At 31.0% G+C, this 22,395-nt stretch overlaps 2 protein-coding genes and 1 pseudogene across 2 annotated transcripts; 1 reads left to right on the top strand and 2 right to left on the bottom strand.

Moving 5' to 3' along the window:
* Window positions 1-486: 486 nt before the first annotated feature.
* On the top strand, window positions 487-1,266 carry LOC120138735 (trafficking protein particle complex subunit 3-like). The gene has a single exon (XM_039154154.1). The coding sequence runs from the start codon at window positions 589-591 to the stop codon at window positions 1,147-1,149; it is 561 nt and encodes a 186-aa protein (XP_039010085.1). The 5' UTR covers window positions 487-588; the 3' UTR covers window positions 1,150-1,266.
* A 178-nt stretch (window positions 1,267-1,444) lies between these two features.
* Window positions 1,445-8,413, bottom strand: LOC120138679 (annotated as a pseudogene).
* A 2,797-nt stretch (window positions 8,414-11,210) lies between these two features.
* Window positions 11,211-13,776, bottom strand: LOC120138701 (histone acetyltransferase TAP1-like). The gene is made up of 8 exons (XM_039154115.1): window positions 13,648-13,776; window positions 13,491-13,576; window positions 13,205-13,265; window positions 12,259-12,442; window positions 12,020-12,119; window positions 11,806-11,906; window positions 11,592-11,685; window positions 11,211-11,508 (listed from the first exon to the last, which is right to left on the bottom strand). Exons 1-8 carry the CDS (start codon window positions 13,683-13,685, stop codon window positions 11,429-11,431), a joined length of 744 nt encoding a protein of 247 aa, XP_039010046.1. The 5' UTR covers window positions 13,686-13,776; the 3' UTR covers window positions 11,211-11,428.
* Window positions 13,777-22,395: the final 8,619 nt, after the last annotated feature.

Here is a 22,395-nt window from a genome sequence, read left to right as displayed (position 1 = left end):
AGTTTGGCTTGGGGTAGCTTGGGCAACGCATCTTATTAAAGAAAACAGATAAACTATATGTTTAGTATATAAATTATTACTTTTATTCTGTTTTGATATATAAACTTTATTTCTTTTCAAAACCATACCTAATTTTTAGTTTATCTTTTTGTTGAGATACATGTCGTTAATAAAACTACTGATGTGTCATTTTTTATTTTTAAATGATGACATAATATTATCTTATAGTGAGACGTCAACATCATCGTTAAGTTTTTAACGGTGAGTATCAAAATGAAATATAAACTAAAAATTATGTGTGATTTGAGAAAATATAAAGTTTAGATACCAAAATGGAATAAATATAATAGTTTAGGTACTAAATGTATAGTTTTCCCTAAAAAAATAAGGGCCAAAATAGTAAAATAGGTAAAAGGAAGGGGTAAAAATGTATTAAAGTTGATTTTTATGCCTTATCTTCTCTCCTTTTTCTTCCCATTAAGCAGATTCAAAACTGAAAAAGTAGGTTTCTTGTTGATCGCTTCTTTCGGCCACCGCTACTTCAAAAGATTTTCTTCTCCGTTTGAGCATTTCAAGATCTCAACAAAAATGCCTCCTGCGGCTCCCCGATCCGGTGAAGCGATCTTCTCCAGCGTCGAACGCGTAAACGCGGAACTATTCACTTTGACTTATGGAGCAATTGTGCGTCAATTGCTTACTGATCTGGAGGAGGTCGAAGAGGTCAACAAACAGCTGGATCAAATGGGATACAACATAGGAATTAGACTAATCGACGAGTTTCTGGCAAAATCCAACGTGTCGAGATGCGCGGATTTCAAGGAGACGGCGGAGATGATCGCGAAGATTGGTTTCAAAATGTTCCTTGGGGTGAGCGCATCTGTGGTGAACTGGGATGCGGATGGGAGCTGTTGCAGCATTGTTTTGGAGGATAATCCGCTCGTGGACTTTGTAGAGCTTCCGGATACTTGCCAAGGCCTCTTCTACTGCAACATTTTGAGCGGAGTCATAAGAGGAGCACTGGAGATGGTGGCGATGAAGACGGAAGTCACCTGGATCCGTGATATGCTTAGAGGAGACGATGCATATGAATTGCAGGTCAAACTTTTGAAACAAATTCCAGAAGAGTACCCATACAAGGACGATGAGTAACATTATTGGTTTTTACTACCATTTTCATTTAGGGCTCATGTTATATTATCCAGTTTCCTTAATGTTGGGTGGATTGTATTTGGATCATTTTGGTTAAAATGGATTTCAATTCAGTTATTTCCTTCTGGTTTGGATTGAATTATTCTGTTCAAACAATAAATAATTTAGAAAAGCTTTGGAATGGTGAAGCTAATGTATGAACAGCGATTTAAATTGCAGTAACAGCCGGTGCTATTATGATCATTACGAGTATCACGGTTGTGAAATAACGATTTAAATCGAGATTTAAATCCCTGATTATGAATATGGTTTTGATACTTTACACTCAATAGTTACAACAACACAATTTTTATTAATGCCCTTTAATCTCACCCTCTCGCTCGAACCAAAATCAAACAAACAGTAGGCAAGAATAAAGGAACACTACCATAATATGATCATGGTATTATCTACATGTATGTGTGTGTGTTTGTCTTGCCCGCTCGTTGGCTCAGCGAGGTGTGATAGACGGAACAACGCCACTGCTAAGATTACTACCCAAAACATTCGATGACAAAACATAAGACGCCGAAGATGACTGTAACAACTTGCCTGAATTAGAAGACGATGAAGCGGAATCTGATGAAACTGGTTCAGTTTCTGGCATCATTTTCAGTATGAATTCTAGTTCCCTCACCACATCCGGCATCGATGGACGATTATCAGTCTTGTCTTGGCAACAACACAGAGCTAGCCCTGCAAATCTCTCGACACATTCGGATGGATAACAACCCATTCTACTGTCTATTATCGAGAACATTGTGCCGGACTGATGCGCAGTTTTCACCTTAACACAAGATATTCAGAATAACTTTAATAAGTAGAGCTTTTAGATCCAGAACAACATTTACATTCACCAATTTGAAAAAATTAGCAGCAAAAATGTACTTGCCGCTTTCATACAAGATTTTGCTAGGAACATAGAGTACCTCACGGACAATGTTTTTGCCATGCGATATCGGTCGCTTTCCAGTCAACATCTCCAGGAAAACAACTCCAAGGCTATAAACATCACTTTTGTCTGTCAATTTATGGGTCAAAAAGTATTCTGGATCAAGGTACCCCTGCATAAAACAAGAGAGCAATAATAGTATGCTATGTAGTGACTAGCATCCACAGAGTTTATGTCTAAAAGGGGATCAAATGTTCAATCAATAGTGCAACTGAAATGCTGAAAACTCTCCTAGAAGAAAATTAAATAAACTACACTTATACGTTTATCACACCATATATCCGAACCACTTTCTCATACCTGATTAATCTGACAAATTTTAGTCCAATTTCATACTACAATGAGTCCAAGAGACCAAAATGAAAGTAAAGCATAAAGTACAATAGGATGGCTTTTAGTCATGTCTAGCTCAAACTCACCGGTGTTCCCCTCACAACAGTGGAAACATGATCTGGCACAGTTCCCTCGTCATCAAGGGCTGGAGCTAACCGTGAGAGACCAAATCGGCAACTTTTGCATTGAGCTTGGAGTCGAGAATGTTGCTAGCTTTGATATCTCGGTGGAATACTGGAGGATTTGCTTCAGTATGGAGATAAAGAATTCCTTTGGCAGAACCCAGCGCAATAAGTAATCTCATTCCAAAATTTAGGCTTTCTTTGGATTTAGCTGCATATCATGTTTTAGGTTAATTTTATGAGCTGAGAAGACATTTTAAAAACATATTATCAACGTCAGCATATATATTATTACAAGCTACGCAGCCAATTACTGGCTTCAAATGGTGACATTACATGATTAATGCTGAACTTATAGCCCATCTAAACACTTCAGGATTTAAAGAGTGATAATAAGATTTGTTACAAAATAAAACTTTAAAGACAATGAATACTGAAAAATTACGTACCAGAAAGCCAGTCCCTCAAGGTTCCATTGGGCATGAACTCATATACCAACATCTGCAAATGGACCAACAACACAAGGATATGAACTTTATATTTAATTGAGTCACACCTTATGTAGATAAAACTAGCTAATAATACACTGCTAAGAGGTTTAAAATCCACACCATAAGGACACAAAGAATGCACATGCACAGCCCAACCCACTCATGTAATTGACTTATTACAGGTATATAATGATAATGATCACAAAAATGTACCTGTTCCCCTTCTTCATCACAATATCCAACCAATGAAACTAGGTTTCGGTGATGCAGCCTTGACAAAAGCTTTATCTCTGTAAGAAATTCTCTTTGTCCCTGCAAAGATCCTTCTTCTGCACGTTTTATGGCAACAACTGTTTTGTCAGGTAAAGTGCCTTTGTACACTTTTCCATATCCTCCTTGTCCAACTTGACTAGAGCTGTTAAAGTTGTCAGTAGCCAGTGCCATTTCTTTAAATGTAAAGTCTTTCACCCCATCAAGTTTCATAGAAACCTTTGAAGCTGCAAAGCACAATAAGATACTTAGACTAGACTCCTCTTCTGGTGGTAGTTGGAGATCATGTTATTGGGAGAAAGAAATCAAGTAGTTATATTAAGGAGCTTACACAAACGTTTTCTTGACATTGCTCGGCGTTGTCCAGCATGTCTTTTTGTTATTAGAATTGTTACTATAGCAGACATTGCAATTGCACAGGCAGCACCCACAACCACAACAGCTACCAAAACGCTCTTTCTAATACCCTTAGTGTTCTCAAACTTAACTGAGCAAATAACAAAACAATCAATGCATTATTAATATAAAATGAAGAATAAAGAAATATTATGTAAATAATTAAACTATCAAATGGCTTGCTATTTTATTCTTAGAATAAAATGACATGCATCCACCTTACATCGTAACTCATTTTAGAAAAAAAGTCTTGCTTTTCACAAATGTGTACCATCTACATGCCAAGGCAGCTTGATTTGCCCCAGATTGGTTTTCTTGTTTTATAAAGATGGCGATTCTAACAATATTTATGCTAATTTAATTTCTATATAACAAGAAAGTTCTGTCATAAAAGTTCAAGATTAAGAACATATAAATTTAGGCAGTATTTATTTAATAATCTCATGTTAGTAATGAAAATCAGCTTCCAAACTACTACTGCAGCCATGTCGCTATAAATAAGAAAACATTATTGCATAAGAATTGCAAGATGAAGTACGTACTATCTGCATAAGGTCCAAGTAGAGTGAAATTGAGCAACTCATAGGGTCCAAACAAGTTGCTACCGGGAAAAGTCCATGACATATATCTCCGTCTGATTCTCTGAACTTCGCTAACATTAAAAGTACTGGAGTGGTTACTATTGATGCTAGGAAAAAGCTTCAAATACATCCTTAGACGTCCATTCTCCCATGAATATGTATCAATTGATAGTTGATATAGGCTTAAGTTCAAAGAACGAGTCAAGTATGCCTCAAAAGGCTGGATGTAAGGAGGAAAATAAGAAAAACTAGGGCTCTTCAGACGATATCCAATTCTGAGAGGTGCTGCACAGAAACATGGCAGAGGAGATGCTGGGACATATTCATAGTTATTGTCTCTTGGGCATGCTTGAATTGGGCAATTCGCTGTTGAGTTATTTAAGTTTGTACGCGTCTCGTTCTCTTCAGATTCAGATCCACAGAACAGGCTTACATTCAACAAGTTTGCATTTTTGCAGACAGGATTGCCTTCAAGCCTAAAGAAAAACTGCTAAAATTGCAAGGATTTTGATAATAAAACTAAAAGATAAAAGAATGCATGAAGAAAAATGACCAGTAGTTGAAGGTATCCAAATGGGAACATTAAACCACATGTTGAACAAGGCTAACCGATGAAATAACAAAATAAGAAGTATACCTCAAGGTAACATTCACCGGAGGATTTAAATGTCCTTGAATGCTTGAGAATGAATTGTTTCTAAGATCTCTGCATTTTAGATGTGCAGACAAAGGGAAACTAATGAATTCTATTTCATAAGGGCAGTGGTTCGCAATGTGCACGAAAACAAAGCTTGTCAAAGACATATTATGTTTTATAAAAAGTGAGTTCACATCTTTCAGATCTTACAGCTTAAGTCTAGCACTAGTACTGAAGGTCATATTCTGCCAAATGTCAGTAAGAACGGGACCTGTCAGAAAATTATTCTTGAGACATCTGCAATAAACCATCATTTAGATTCTAGACTCTGCAAAATGTAAATATGTATTTGACAACAGGAAATATAGAACAGTTTTATATGCATATAGGTTCTCACAGAGTCTGAAGTGAAGGAAGGTCTGAGAAACTTGCAGGGATACTTCTGTTTAGCTGGTTACCTGAAAGATCACTGCAATAAAGAAGAAGTCATCTCTTTTTGGGAATTTATCTAGATTTCATTTTTATTATCTAATCAAAAGAAGATAACATTACAAATTTCAAAAGATTAACTTGTGATTTAGTTAAATATTTAGGCAATTGGGATATCCAAATTGGAGCGGTTAAAAATACGAGTTTATTTAGTTACTGAAACAAGACACTCGATGAGTTTAAATTAGCTCTCCACTTACATGGTTGTCATATGATCTGAAAGCTTATTTGTTGGTATGGGTCCAGTAAGATGATTCTGGCTGAGATCCCTGCCACATGAATGCATATACAAGAATATGAGTTAAATTTGGTGGCTGAAATAAGATAGAAATTTGCAGTGTTGCATAAATAAATGCAACCCAAGAAGGTGAATATTAAATATCACACAATAATTAAAAGAGTAACCCAGACATACAGATAGGTAAGGTTTTGTATCCCGCTAAGATCAGGAACAGCTCCCCGCAAGCCGCAATTCCTTAGGCTTCTGAAAGACACCGAGTGAAATAAATAGCATCAGTAGTCTTCAGAAGATTTGTGCAAAAACATATTGCGTGTACAGTTTAGTTCATGATATTAAATACAAATTCCAGAGTTAAACATTGAAGAGAAAATTAGGTATATGTTATAATTGAATTGATGTATTCGATCTCAAGGGCAAGTTCATGTTATTTATGATTCTTTTTATTCAATAGTGATACTAAAATCACTACCTTTGTAAGCTTAAATGTTTTCTTTAACTCACTAAATAAACTCCAAGACAAAACAAATGTTTTACTAACACTTACAATTTCACTAATCTAGAAAAGTTTCCGTACGAAGCTGGAATAACAGATCCACCGAAGTCATTGTTATCAAGCTGACTGCAGAAATGTAGAAAACAGTTATTGCCAAAATAACCAATAGATAAATAAGAAAAATGACATGTATGCCTTATTAAAGTTGGTTATGTAAGATTTTAGATTTTAGTGACAAACGCTTTGCTTGATAAGAAACAGGCATAACATCAATAAAGAAGCAAGTTAAAGCTGGAAGATAACGTCAATAACTAAATCACATAATGAGGAAGATGATTGAAGGGAAGAAAATACAGTATGCGCAATTCTGGCAAGTTTGAGAATTCTGGAGGAAGATATCCAGATAAGTTATTGTTATCCAAAAGCCTGCAAACAATAAAAATTTTATATCACCAATGACATACCAGAATATAAAATAAGTAAAATATGGATACCAATAGTAAAGAAAAGAAAAATGCATATGAAATAAGAGCATATTTTAAATGAACTTACAAGTGAAGCAAAGTGGGTATCTGAGATAACTGCGGTGGAATTTGGCCACTAAAGGAGTTGTTGTTGAGGTGGCTGCACATTACAAACAAGCATGTAAAACAAGTAGAAAATAGTTGTCTCCTTGTTAAGCTGAAATTCATTTAAGTGTTCATCTCCATGTTAAAGTTGAAATGGCATTTAGCTTGTAGGTTCACTTACAGATGTCTCACACGGCCCATGTTGACAAAGGTTTTTGGTATTGGACCAGAAATGTTGTTCTGATCTAGTTGAAGTCTATTCAGATTTGAGAGGTAGCCAAGTTCATCTGGCAAAGAACCAAATAATTTGTTGCCATTCAAGAGTCTGCATACAGAATGCCACACACAGTTAAAAACTAACAAAATATCACGTTTCTCTTCTAATTTTTGGATAACAACCATGTCACCGTCAGTCTCAAAGAGCTTCTCATGTAGATATTTTAATCTCCACACCATAAACTCAATCAGACTTAGATTAATATAAAAAAGATGATTAAGAAAAAAGATAAACCTTTTCTGTAAAGTATCCCTCTGATCCCCTTTCAATAAAGAAACGTATTGTTTCTTTCAATTTCTTTATCGAAGAAGAAAGAAGAAGAAAGATATAACTTACAGGAGTCTTAAGGGAGAGATATGTCCTATCTCCTTTGGTATAGTTCCAGTCAATTCATTCCACATGAATCTCTTCCACAAACAAAAGAAAATATGTTAGCTCCACTGGAAATTATGCGTCAGGGAATGTTTATGGTGCATTTTCAAATTCATATCCCAACTCACAGTATTCTGAGACGAGAAAGTTGGCCAAGTTCAGGCGCTAAAGTTCCCGAGAGATTCATATTCAGTAGCTGACTGCATCAATTACAGAAAGCAGTTAGCATTAAGGATGAGCACCAACTTTTTTGATAACCAACAAAATGAAAAAAGAAATAATCGTAAAGCCAAGAAGCAACTCAAGTACTGATCAACCATAACTAGGTGTGGATAGGGGTGTAAATGAATGTTAACGAACATGTTTGCGAAATGAATACGAACACTTTAAAAAATAAATATACGAACGCAAACATAACTTTGTTGATTCAAGCTCGGTTCATTTACACCCCCAAGTGCGGAGTATGCAAGAGAAAACGTACAGTTCCTGAACATGCAAATATCCATCATCCCCAAGTTCATTAGAACATAGAATTCCAGTCCAGTTGGCTGTGCAAGGATCCCCTTTGCTCCAATTTCTGAGATTGTTCATCGGATCAACCAATTGCTTCTTCACTGCTCGTAATGCACTAACTGCAATTGGGAAATCTTAATAAATAGCAAGTAACGAAATTCCATGCAGCGCCAACGGATTAAAGATTAGCAAAAGTCAAAAACGAAATTATTGCTATTTGGACTGTAATCTCATGACTCATATTATCAGTGTTAATCAGAACTGCAACCGAGAATGAAAAACCTTCAGAATGATGGGTAAGAGGAGAAGCAGCCGCAGCAAGGCAGAAGCAGATGGCCAATATGCATCCGCCTAATTTCACTCTGCAAATCATTTCCGAGTTGACAAAAAAGAAAACTCAAATGAAAATGTTAGGTTTTAGCAGGTAAGTCATAATATGAGGGGAAAAGGGAGTCTGGGGAAGTGAGAAAGAAGGGAAAATGAAGATAGAGATGGCTGCGGTTGACTTTTTACCAACCAACAAGCCATTGTCAAGCTCATGGATGAATCAGCAGCTGTTATGGGTTGCTCTGAAAATATATCAAATATTTATTTATTTTAAGTAAATTATACCATTAGCCCCTAAACTATTATTTATTGTTTATTTTAAGCATTGAATTATTTTTTTTAACAAAGTCATACTATAATTATATTCTTTTTTTTTCTATTTTTATCATCGGCTATTAAAAATTAACCACGTGAATATTTTAAAACCATAGATGAGTTTAAGGTAAATTGCATCATTAATCATCACATTATTATTTATTTAATTTTACATTATATTTCCTTTTTCTTTTGATCATCTGTCATAAAAAATTAACTATGATATTAATATTTTTTATTTTTCATGTCTCTTTTTGTGACCTCATTAACTACTAATGTGTTGTTTTTATAATAATTTTATTTGAATTAATAATATTTTATATAAAATTTGAACTCAAAATCTTCTACGAAAGGAGCTGCTTGAATATGAAAATATAAAGAAAGTTTAGAGGGTGTAAAAAAAAAAGATTTTATTCCTAAACAAATTGGCGTTAGGGAAAAAAAGAGGCTTTGGGTGATATGGAGATACTTCATACAGACATTTTAATTAAGGAGGTATAATTGTTATCGAAAGTGTATTTTTTTTTTATTTTAATTGTGTCACATTTTAAAAGATAGCCGGAATGGACTGATAGGCGATTGAAGGTAGTCATCTACTTAAAAATTTTAAATTTATTTTTTTCTTTAAATTTTTAAAAATTCATCTCCATTTTAAAATTTTAATAATTTACACAAGATAAAATTTGGTGCATATCTCATATAGATTAAAAAAAAGTTTTTGACGCAATCATCGTGATCAATAAAAATTCAGAAAGCAAAGTGTTGGAAGTGGGTAATATTTGTTCAAAGACTTTCAATTATTTAATAATGAACACTCATATTCTTGTATATGACTTGCTTCATACGTTATTTTTCTTTTCTTTGGTATGGTAAAAGTTGTTGCATTGCATTAATCATGATGAATGTTTTATCATTGTAGAGCACAAACAAACTCTGGTTATTGTGATTGCGAGGCTCCAATGCGCTTAAAATGTTTAAATTTTTTTCTTTCAAAACCATACTTAATGTTTAGTTTAGGTTTTAATTTGATACTCGTTATTAAAAATTTAACAGAACTACTGAAGTGAGATTTTTTATTTTTTCAATGAAGACATGACATTATCTTATGGCACCGTTCAGTTTTTAACCTAAACATTAGGTATGATTTTGAAAAAAAGTTAAAATTTGGATACCAAAATGGAATGAAAGTAATATTTTAGGTACCAAGTGAATAGCTTACCCAATTCAAATAAAAAATTATTCAATATCAAGTTTGAACCAAGCAAATCCTATCTATACCCATCCCAGCTAACAAGTTTGTTTTTTCTCCACCGACTATGCTCCTCCGACTCAATTGTATGTAAATGTAGAGTTTGGTGGGAATTTGTCAACCTTTGAAAACCTACATAATCAATGGCTTTGCTTTCAAGCCTCTAAAATTAAATTTAAGCTGATGCAAAAATAAATATTCAAATTATACTCGATATTAATTTTAAGTATCTAAAGAATTTCTCATTAAAAATAAGTATTTAATGTTTTCGACGTTACACTTTGAGGTGTATGCCGTGAAATTCTTCCATTAAATGACTTGTGTCACTTAACGAATAAATTTAACGATGTTAACGGTCCACGCGTCTAAGAGTGTAACGTGAGAAACGTTAGACACATTTTTAAGCACATAAAGCTAACTTTAGGTATAGTTTAGATATTTATTTTTATATTAAGCCTTAAATTTATCCTAATTTTGGAATTACCTTTTCTCGGGTTACGGCGTCACATAAAATATATTATATTTAGAATTATAGTTGAAAATTCATAATGATGGCACAATTTTCTAAAATTATTATTATATGTATGAACCAAACAACCTTAATAGTTAAGTGATTTGTTTATATTTCTTGATATACCGTATATACAGAGATATAAACGTTCATTGTCAAATGATTAAGAATCTTTGAATAAATACTATTTTTTATTTACCCTGAATTTATCAAAAATTATTTTTATATAAATTTGGCTTAATGATTTTGGACTTCATTCAAGGTTTTGAAAATAAATCATCAGTTTAATTTTTGGGTAAACTACATCTATGACTACTTAACTATGAGAAGTTTTAAATTAATCATCGATCTTTTAATTTTATCAACCGAACTACTTAATTATTTAAATAATATCAATCAAACCATCAATCATTAATATTTTCCGCAATCTATTTTCCGTGAAAAAAATATACCCTAAATTTATTCAAGTTTTTGCACTTATAATATGATTTTATTTTTAATTAGTAAATATAATTTTAAAGTTCTAATACAAATAATTTGTTTCTTAAAATTAAACTTTGGTGGGGCGTATTTGGGTTGGTAGTTATATATATATATCGATTAATCCGGGTTAAATACAAGTTGATAGTTGTAGCCTTTAAATAAAGATTAAGACAAAATTAAAATATTGACCACATCATGTATACTAACTTGAGAGAAATCTTAATAAAAATAAATAAATCCTAACCTTATTATCAAGAAAGAATTTGATCATTTCCAAGTTGATATTAAACAAATAATATAAATATTGGCAATAATTAGTAGGGCAGGAAGGAGTATATGCGGTGAGTTGTGAATATCAGACACTCAAACCATAAATTTTAAAATATGGGGGAAGCACTTGTTTGAATCCAAACTCGTGCCTTTAAAAACAATAATCCCCACATGCATCGAGTTGTCTAATAATGAGTGAGTCATAAACTACTGTAAAAGATGCCCTCCCCTAGAGTAAATCGGATTACTTGGAGTTCAGGTGACAAATGTATGATTAATTTCCCTCATCTAAACCCCACCAGTGAGCTCTCTCCTTGAGCTCGGTTTCTTTTCGTAATCGAAATGGCAATCAATACCTTGGATACCAAAACATACCTTTAATGCCCTCCGGATCAGGTTCAAAACCCAAGTTCTGATAGAACTCTACAACTGCAACCAAGTAAGATGGTATTATTACAGGCAGTTCAACAACTTTATTGGAGTTCGGTTTCATGGTGATCAAGGCCTCGTACCTTTACTGTCGGCAAAAAGTGTTATATTACCGATATCCCTCTGTAGAAGAGTCCTTATCATCTTTTCAACCATGGCCTTACCAAGGCCTTGGCCCTGCATTGCATGCACACTATTAGAACACAACATTGAAGATTTCATGAAATGATTATGTAACTTCACAAATCCCCCACCCCCCTTCGTTGCCGTTTCCAATGTCTATGCCTACTCGAGTACCTGATAGTTAGGATCAACAAGAACATCCCAGATTGTAGCATTGAATGCATGATCGGATGTAGCACGAGCCATTCCAATTAGCTTCTTTTCCTCATTCCCTTCTGTCAAATGACTTCCCCAAATACACTAAGATGTTTATTAATAGTTTTAGGAATATAAATATCATTGAACTATTGCAATTAAAAAATCAGCCATTTCAACATTATCCGCATACCTTGACCAGGAAATTTCCTAACCGAATGCAATGCGGCTACCATGTAACTATTTTGTAAAGCCATGGCTAGTTTTGACAATGGTCTCCTTGGCCAGCCAACCTTTTCAAAAGCATGCCAATAAATCCGAATTCTATAAAGCAGGTGCAGGGTACAGCATAACCCAAAAGCAACAAACTTGCAATCACTGTGACGGCATACATCAGGCATTATCTAGATGCATCGAACGAAAGATCCTTACCTTGTCACATAGGGCTTGAAGCTCATAGACATCCACATCTCCTCCAGAAGAGAATATTATTTGTTCAACTTCTCCGTCTGGTTGAGACTTTTCAACAAGCACAAATTCTTCAGGCACCGGTTCTTCCTCTTCCTCGAGAGTAGAGGGTGGTTCCACGATTTGTGTTGCGTTGTTCTTCAAAATTCTAGGACGATAAGCAAGGCAGAAAGGGTGCTCCAATGAGACTAGAGAAAAATGATGGAGAATTTCACCTACAATTCTTTTTACTACAATCATACTATCATCCAATCACTACAAAGAACCATGTTAAGGTTCACTACTTATAAGTGTAACCTTCATACTGAACCCTAAACGCTTTCAAGTAATGATTCACTAATAGTAGTGCAATAATTACAGGCACTTTCTACAAAGAAATGAGGCAAATATGATTGGTTCTACTGGTACCATGGCTTAAAACAGTGTCAGCTGGTAAGTTGAGGAAAAACTAGATAACTGAAAAGAGTCCAATCACGACAAAGAATTATGTTAAGGTCCACCACATATTAGGTGTAACCTTCATACTGAACCCTACACACTTTCGAGCTATGATTCATTAATCGTAGTTCAATAATTATTGGTGATTTGCTCTAGAGAAATAAGGCAAATGGTGTTGGTTCTATTGGTACCATGGCTGAAAACCATGTCAGCTGGTAACTTGAGTCAAAATTAGACAATTAAAAAGAGCATTCGGGCATGAACATGCACACAAACGAATCTAGCGAGGCCTAAGGCCATGGCTAGAAGGAAACTAAAATAACACTAGAACCTAAATTATCTTCTGGAAACACATAACACTAACAGAAGGTTCACAGAAACAGAGACTGAAACAACAATCCAAGATTACCAGTCTCAGCATAACATGCATATTAAAGTCCATTGTTCAAAAACAACACATAAATGAAAATACCCAGATCTGATGGACTCCCAAAAGTTTGCCTTGAGTCGGAATCCCTTAATCTTTCTGGTTGCTGCAAAAAGAAAACACAAAGTGTTCAAATTCTAAACATGTTCTAATTCAATATTGCTTAATTGCATACCGAAATTCTAACGAAGACTGTGAACTCCACTCACAACAACAACGAAAGAACAAGGTCAGTTTTTCCATAATCTAATTATAAACGAAACAATCAGCTTTTAAAACTGTGGAACCAACGAGAGAAAGGAAAATCCAGACAGTGGGAGGAAGTAAATACCACGATTGAGATTTGGGTTTAAGTTGTGGGGAAACAAAAGCTGATCAGATACTTGGAAATGCCAGTCATGGGAAAGAATTGGGCATCTGCAAAATGACAAATGAAATCCCATTAGAAAAAAAATGAAAACTGGGAACTGGTTAAAGAGGGTTCTTACAGAGAAGACGGCGGCGCAGCCACGTTGCGAGTAAGCATGGTTTCTGGGTTTTGATTATGGATACTTTTAGTATACTTTCTGGTTTTATCCTTTATGGTCTGGCGATTCGAGTCGACATGCTCCTGGACATAGACACCACAGACGCCAATAGCCAAATATCAACTCCCTCCCTTATCCCACTCACTAGTCAACCATTTTTATTTTTTCTTTTAATGTCTAGAATGTGATTTGGATTCAGATTCGAGCATAATAATAATAATAAACGAAAATGGAAGATTTAAGAATGTGGCTAGGTATAATTGAACATTTAAAAATTATTTTTTAATAAAAAAATTGAAAACCTATTCTTAAACACAATATTAAGATTTGTGCTTTATAAGAAATTCGTTAGAAAATAAGTTTGAGAGTTTATTACATATGAAAAATGATGGGCATTCCCACAGCACCCATACATATAAAAAAATATAATACGATGTATAATAATAATCTAGTTTATAAAATAATAATATAAATATTGTAATATAATATAAAAATATAATTATAAGAAAATCATGGTAATAAAAATACGTATATGGAAAATTATATTATAATATTAAAAGTAAACTATTCATTATAATCATATAACCCCCCACACAAACACCCCCCCCCCACACACACATGTATTATTAATATATAATATTATAAATATTATTATAATAATATTTATAAATAAGACTATGAGATAAATAAATGAAATAGGACTAATATGAATGAAAGGGAGAATTAAATTATACAAAATAAATAAGGACTGAAATTTAAATAAATGTAAAATTGAAATGCTGAAATTAAATTGTAAAAAGTTAAATAGAAGACTAAATTGAAAAAGAAATAAAATTGAAAGGTGGAAATTAAAGCATATGAATTAAAATTAATCAGCTGAAATTAAGTAAACAAATGAAAAATAAAGAACTAAATTAAAAGAAAATGAATTAATAAGTTGAAATAATAAATTGCAAATAAAGAAATAAAGAACTAAAATAGAGGTCAACTAGAGGCTATCAACTCTCATTGTGGACCTTGCTACTAGGTCTGCAGAGCCCTTGGCCCAAAACCAATCCAACAGTGGATATAAGAATCCAAATAAATACTAGAGTCTCATTTGGTGTAATCATGGCTTGACCTGAATTGGGGACTATAAACCAACCAACATTGTAGAAGACTTTTACCTCACTACTTCAACTAGGGACCAACATTCGATCGATTCAAATCGAGTCAAAAAAATTTAAATTATTTGAGTTGATGAGTCTTATTATATAACTCATATTTGATTTGAAACTTTTTCGAGTTGAATTTATAAAATTCGAGTCGAGTTAAGTCGAATCGAGTTTTCAAATTTCTGTTTAAATTTAATTGTAAATATTTATAATATTAGTATACTATTTAATTCTAATTTAAAATAATCATATACAATACATATATATATATATATTCATATGTGATATACTTATATCAATATGTGAAAGACTTTAGGTTCTCTTTCTAGAACACTTACTTGCATCTCGAGGCATATTGGCTAAATCTTTGACGTATCATGAAGCTCGTTTGGAGAATAAATTAATCGTGTGTTGTGAGTTTATTCCTATTTTAATAAGTTCCAATTTTGTTCACTTGTGAAGAGAATAATTGCTCATTACACTATATATTAGTCTAGATACGTTCACTAGTACTTAAACGACTAATTTTGTTGTTGCTCTTTTCTTGCAATTAAAATCTTTGCTTATTTGCATTAGTGGGGATTGTTAGTAATAGAGGTAAGTAAAACTTTATTCAAATCAAAAAATTGATTTTTTGACTCGATTCGGCCAAAAAAATTAGACTCAAATTGATTTCTAGTTGTAATATTGTAAACTCGACTCAACTCCAAAAAAAAATTAAACTAAGTTTGAAATATAATATAAGACTCGTCAACTTGAATAACTTAATTTTTTTTTACTTAACTCGATAGAACGCTCACTCTAATTAGCAATGAAATAGTAAATCCTATTTAGGGGATAGAGTCAGTTATATATAGGGAGTAGATGGAGTGGGTAATTATTATTTAACAATTTTACCCCTCTACTACTCTAATATAAGGGATAACTCTTCCACGTATCTAAGAGAAGATACATTATTATTCTCTTTTATCTCATCTTAATCTTCAGATCGAATAGAGTAACACCAAATGAGTTTCACTTTCTCACTTCGGGTGCACGATGTTTGAAAGACTATGTTAACCTTGGGGGCATCGTCCATTATCATAATTACATCAATCTTAGGTCACACGTATCTAAGAAGTAGATGGATTAGATAGTTTTTATTTAACAATTTTATCTCTCTACTACTCTTATATATGGGATAACCCTTCGTCATATCTAAGATGAAATACATTATTATTGTCTTTTACTTCCTTTTAGTCTCAAGATTGAATAGAGAAACACCAATTGAGTTTCATTCCTCACTATGTTAATTTTAAGGTGCATCATCTAATATTAATATTATATTAATCTAAACGAAATCGTTTCTAATGTAGTAGATTTTACCAAGACATAATAGTTATATTATTTATGATAGTCAATATTAACGTATTTGTTTTGCAGTTGTATTTTACAAACATGTATGTGTACTTGTACAAATCGAATTGATGCAACATTTATGGGTAGGTATTTAGACAAAAGCAAGCATAAGTGAGAAGGTACAGTTGGGATTAGGGGTCGCTTTTATATGTATGGACGTGGTAGGGGTTGCTTTGTCTGATTGATGAATGGTAAGTTACAAATGTTTGGTGGATGGTCCATGCCACCTATCACTTTGTCATATATCAATTACAGACTATACCTTATATCATGCATATGAAAATGGTCCAGCGGCCTCAATTGGTCACATGGCCGTCGACTGATGGCGATTGAGGAAGGAGTTATGGATCAAGGATATGATTGTGATGGGATGTCCACTTTTCCTTATTTTAAATTGATCGAATCTTAATTTAATCGATATTATCATTATAGTATTTAAATTATAAGTTTAAATGTATTATTTAATTTATCTAATTATAGTATTTAATACTTTATAGACAATTAAATGAAGCCATCGGATTCGGTAGGCCAAAATCAAACTTAGGGTTAGAAATTTTCAACTATGTACGGCATAATTCATAGATAGATCTAACCATAATTCATACATAGTTTATAAACAATTGCTACACTTTTACATTACAAATTATTAAATAGTAATTTGATAATTATTTTATCTGAATTAAGAGTTAACTATATTAGATACCTTCAAATTATGTTTATATTCTACTCTTCAATTTTTAAATATTTTAATTAATTCCACAACTTATTAATATAGTTTTAATTATATCATTCAATTGTTCTAGTAATATATTTGAGTATTAAATGTCAATTTAAATATAATGTAAAATATATTTAAAATATGGGTCTTTTTAATATATTGTAATTGATTTTCTAAAATATTATTTACTAAAAATGATTACTTGAAAAGTTGTTTACATAAAATGATTACATTAAAAATAATTTTTGAAAAATATTTTACTGTATTGGGATGATGCTATGTAAAATATTTCTAGTTGAAATTTTTTCACAATTTTTTTTATTAAAAATATAACATATAATAAAAATTATTTTTTAAAAATATTAGATTAATTTATTCAATATTATTTATGTTGACATTATTAAAATATTTTTTATTATTATTTTATTAATAAATATATTTTAAATATTTTGATAATTAATATTTTAATTAAAATAATACTAAAATATGATACTATTAAATGATATTACTATTTATTAATTATTTAATAATGTTTTTATGAAAATATTAAATAATATTTAATTATATTCATTATTTATTATATAGCTAAGCATATTATTACGATATTAAAACAAATTATTATATTATATTATTAAAAAATTAATAAATATATTTTAAATATTTTAATAATTATAATTTAACAAAATAATACTAAACTATTCTATTAATATTAAATTAGTAAAATAATATTAATTATTATTAATAATTTATTATATATTATTAAATTAAAAATAGACAAAAAGGTTTGTGAGGCCCTTGTACTTTAAAAAAAATAATGTGACCTTCAAACTTAGAAAACAAACTCAATATGGTCCTTTGACCAACAGTTTCCAACGTTGATCGTTACGGTGCTAACATGACGGTTCACAGTGGTTGGTGACATGGCAGACAGTGTGGTTGGTAACGGTCAACGACGAAAACCAATTGTCAAAAGTCTACATTGATTTTGTTTTCTAAGTTTGAGGGTCACATTGGGTGAAAAAAAATATGAGAGACACATTGATTTTTTTTTAAAATACAAGGGCCTCACATATCCTTTTGCCTAAATTTTAAATTTTAAATATAGAAAAAAAATTAAATATACAAATATAGAAAAAATTAAATCACTATATATATATAATTTTTAAAATAAAATTACTAAAGAAATATGAATAACAATAATGAGTAACTTGACCACCTGATCAAATATATTTGCTCAATACAGTCACGTAAATTTATCATTTTTAACTTAAAGGTTGAGATTTAAAAATAATTTAATTATCATAATTTTAAAAGATTATTCCCGAGCAAGTATATTTGATTGGGTGGTCAAGTTGCTCATTTTTGTTCTTCATATTTCCTTAGTATTAAATTTTAAAATCTAAAATAATTTTTTCTCAAAAATCAAATAAGTCCTTTAACTTAAAAAAACTCAATTTAACCCTCGAACTCAACCAAAAAAAACCAATTTAGCCCATATGCCATGTTGGCACTGTGAAATACCACGTCAACAATATAACGGTCAACGACGAAAAATGTTGGTCAAAGGATCACATTGAGTTTGTTTTCTAAGTTTGAGTAGCACATTAGGTGCAAAAACCCGATGAGGGCCACATTTTTTTTTGAAAAGTACAAAAGCTTCATATACCCTTTTGCCTTAAAATTATATTATATATATTAAATATTTTAATAATTAATATTTTATTGGAATGATTTAAAATATTATGTTGATATTAAATAAATAAAATATTATTATTTTGTAGGCTTATACTTTGAAGATAACAGTTAAGAAAATATTTTACGAAAAATTAGATAGTAAAACACTTTATAAAATATATTAAAAATAGGAAAATAAATTATATTAAGAAAAGTCAATTACAACTATCACTGAAAAATATTTTTGTTTAAAAATAAATTACAACTATCAAACATAAAAAAAAATAAAAAAATAAATTACAACTATCAAACATGTATTCACATGTTGCGTGAACATCTAGATTTGATACGCACAAAATAAACTGTCATTAAAATTTAATAGGACTACTCTATTTTTTAATCTATATTTTCTATCCAGGAGTCATGTGACGTTTAAATTTTAATTTATGTGCTTTAATTATATTTTATGCAAGATCTAAAATGATATTTAATACTTAAATTAATAATATACTAATATTATATCTTCATTTTCTTCTTTAGGTTTGTGTCGCTTTATAAAAATTATATCAATATTTTATAAATTCTAAATTAAGCGGACTATTGCGGGTTTTGCGGGCTTCGCGGGCTATCCGCGCTTATACCTATTAAACTCGTGGGTTTAACGGTCCGGGTTAAAAAGCCCGCAATTTAAACGAGCTTTAGTTTTTGAGACCCGAAGCCCGCACGGGCCGCGGGTTAACAGAAACTAAATATATAATTTGAACATTTTTTTTAACATTGATATATGAAACTAGTCACTTTAGACAAAAACATACCACAAATTATATATCAATGTTTTTGTCTAAAGTGACTAGTTTCATATATCAATGTTAAAAAAAATGTTCAAATTATATATTTCGTTTCCGTTTAACCCGCGGCCCGTGCGGGCTTCGGGTCTCAAAAACTAAAGCTCGTTTAAATTGCGGGCTTTTTAACCCGGACCGTTAAACCCACAGGTTTAATAGGTATAACTGCGGGTAGCCCGCGAAGCCCGCAATAGTCCGCTTAATTTAGAATTTATAAAATTTTAGAAAAAATAAACTTAAAGAATTTTATAGAAAAAGAAAATAAATTACCTATAAATATAATGTTACTTATAACAATTGTAGTTCTTAAATTTATTAGGGTTGTCATAATTCTACCGTTGCTTGATATTTTTTTTTCATTTACAATGTATCAAATTATTCTTCATTTTAAAAATTAAAAATTAAAAGATTTATATAATATTTTAGACTTATAAAATTTACACCATTATCACTTTAGTATTTAAAGATTTTTTTATTTAAATTTGACCTTTATTTTTTTTCATGAAGTATGTTATCCATTTCACTCTTTAATTATAAAAAGTCACGCGATATTCTAATAATATATCACATGACACGTAATATTTGGATTAAAAATAAGAAAGAAAAGTGTTCGTATTATAGCCTTGAATAATTGTGTTTTATAAAAGTATAATGTGTTTTATTGTTTTATTTGTTTTTCAATTTGGTGATATAAGTGAATATTGTTTTTTTTAATTTGATTTTAAGTAATTATATCATTATATATAAATATATTAATGATTAAAAAATTAAAATAAATATTATTTTATAATCATTTTCGGCTATTTAAAATAAAATTTAAATATTATTTATTATTTTGACGGTGCTTCCTTTTCAAGTTGCTAGATCATTTTTAAAGGTGTAGCAAGTTAAAACATTATTTTTTTATTACATTTAAAGCATTTAAAATTGTTGTTATTTAACGGGCTGCGGGTAAGCCCGCGGGTTAAATGGACGGGCCGCGAGCCTTAGAAATCAAAATCGTTTATGATTGCGGGCTTTTTAAACCGCTCTGTTTAAACCCGCATCATCAAAACCCGCGGGCTAAACGGGCGGGTAGCCCGTATACCCAGCTCTACATATGTGGATATTGGAGTAAAAAATTCGCAACTCTAATTTAATTTAATTTAATTCAAAAAGGAATAGTTAGAGATGGGCATGGGGTGAGTTTCGGCCAATCCGACCCGAAAAATATATAGCCTCCACTAGACTCGAATCTAACCCGACTTTTCGAGATAAAATCTGAACTCGATTCGACCTGACCCGAAATAATAAAAATATTATTTTTATTCAGTAAAAACAGTAATTTAATTTTAAAAATTAATATATAGAAGGATATTATTGTAATTATTTCTAAATATAGAAGGTAAAATTATATTTCTTTTCGGGTCGAGTATTTTCAGCCTAAACCCAAATCCGACCCGACCCGAACATTACCTTTAAAAAAACCGATCCAAACCCGAATTTGAAAAACCGACTCAATCGGGTCGGGTCAGAACCCATCGGGTTCGGGTCGGATGCCCATCCCTAAGAATAGTATAACGATATTTTTCATCTTCTTCTTGTTTTCATTAAGTAGTTAAAACTTGAAAATTATGACTAAAGGGAATGAGAAATTAAAGATAACTATAATTAACAAATGAAATAAACAATTAGAAGTTGCATTGTTGCAATGGTAGAGATAGAGTGATTTACTCCAAATTTAATTTAAAAAGAACATTAATTATAGAATAGATTTCTTAATTTTTAGGAAACTTGAAGTCTGAACATTTATTAATTGCTTAATTAATTAACACGCAGTCACACACTAAAGTTTTGCCATTTAATTTTATGTTTTTTTTTTCTTGGAACAACAACAGAGCATTAGATGTGTTAATTAGTGTATCTTCCCATTATCTTTTTGGATAAAGTACATAAACAGTCCCTCGATTAAGTTAATTTTATATTTTTTCTTGGAACAATAATATGATAGATTGGTATCTAAGGTTCGTGAACTGTCATGTAAGTTCATGACTGTCAACATTTGATTTCGTTTGTTAGAGGATTAAGTTAATTTTTTCTCAATTTAAAGATCACATTGAATATAAAAGAACTTCAAGGACTACACTATTTTTTTTTTTGTTACAAAAATTCGAGGACATCAAAAACCACTAATCATATTTTTATTTTACTGTTACTTTTGTCTGTATTTACTTACAAAATTTTTTGTATGTATTTTTTAAATTTATTTGATGTCAAATATGCATTAACATTATATTCTTATTATAAATTAAAATAATTTTTGTGTTATGAAATTTCTTATCAACTTTATTGTTTTATAATTATATAACTCACATGTTAAACTTGTGTAATTAATTTTTTAATAATTATATTTAAATTTAATTATTTAATAGCTATTTGTTTAGATACCAAATATATTTTCACTATTTTTATTTTAAAAATTAAAGTTTTCATTTATATTAACTAAACATATTTTTTTATTTTTGGAGAACTAAACAAGAAAATTATTTTCTAACAATAAAAATCAAAAATATTTTCAAAAACTAAATGAATCATAACAGTTTATTGTAAAAGATTAATTTAAGTAATAAAATAACTTAAAAGCGATTATTCTTAGTTAAGACTTAATAATAATAATAATAAAACATTACCATCATTGAATAATTATTAGAACAAAAGTACTAACTAAAAAGGGTAAAATATATGTTTAGTGTCTAAACTATTACTTTTATTTCATTTTAGTATCTAAACTTTTAATTATTTTTAAATATACTTAATATTAACTTTTTATTTCATTTTAGTACCCGTCGTTAACTTTTTATTTCATTTTAGTACCCGTCGTTAACTTTTTGTTTCATTTTAGTACACCATCGTTAATTTTTGTTTCATTCTAATACTTAAA

The sequence above is a fragment of the Hibiscus syriacus genome, unplaced genomic scaffold (assembly GCF_006381635.1).
Source record: "Hibiscus syriacus cultivar Baekdansim isolate YM2019G1 unplaced genomic scaffold, ASM638163v2 tig00110705_pilon, whole genome shotgun sequence".
Classification (NCBI taxonomy): domain Eukaryota; kingdom Viridiplantae; phylum Streptophyta; class Magnoliopsida; order Malvales; family Malvaceae; genus Hibiscus; species Hibiscus syriacus.
This window is presented reverse-complemented; position numbering and strand designations above follow the sequence as displayed.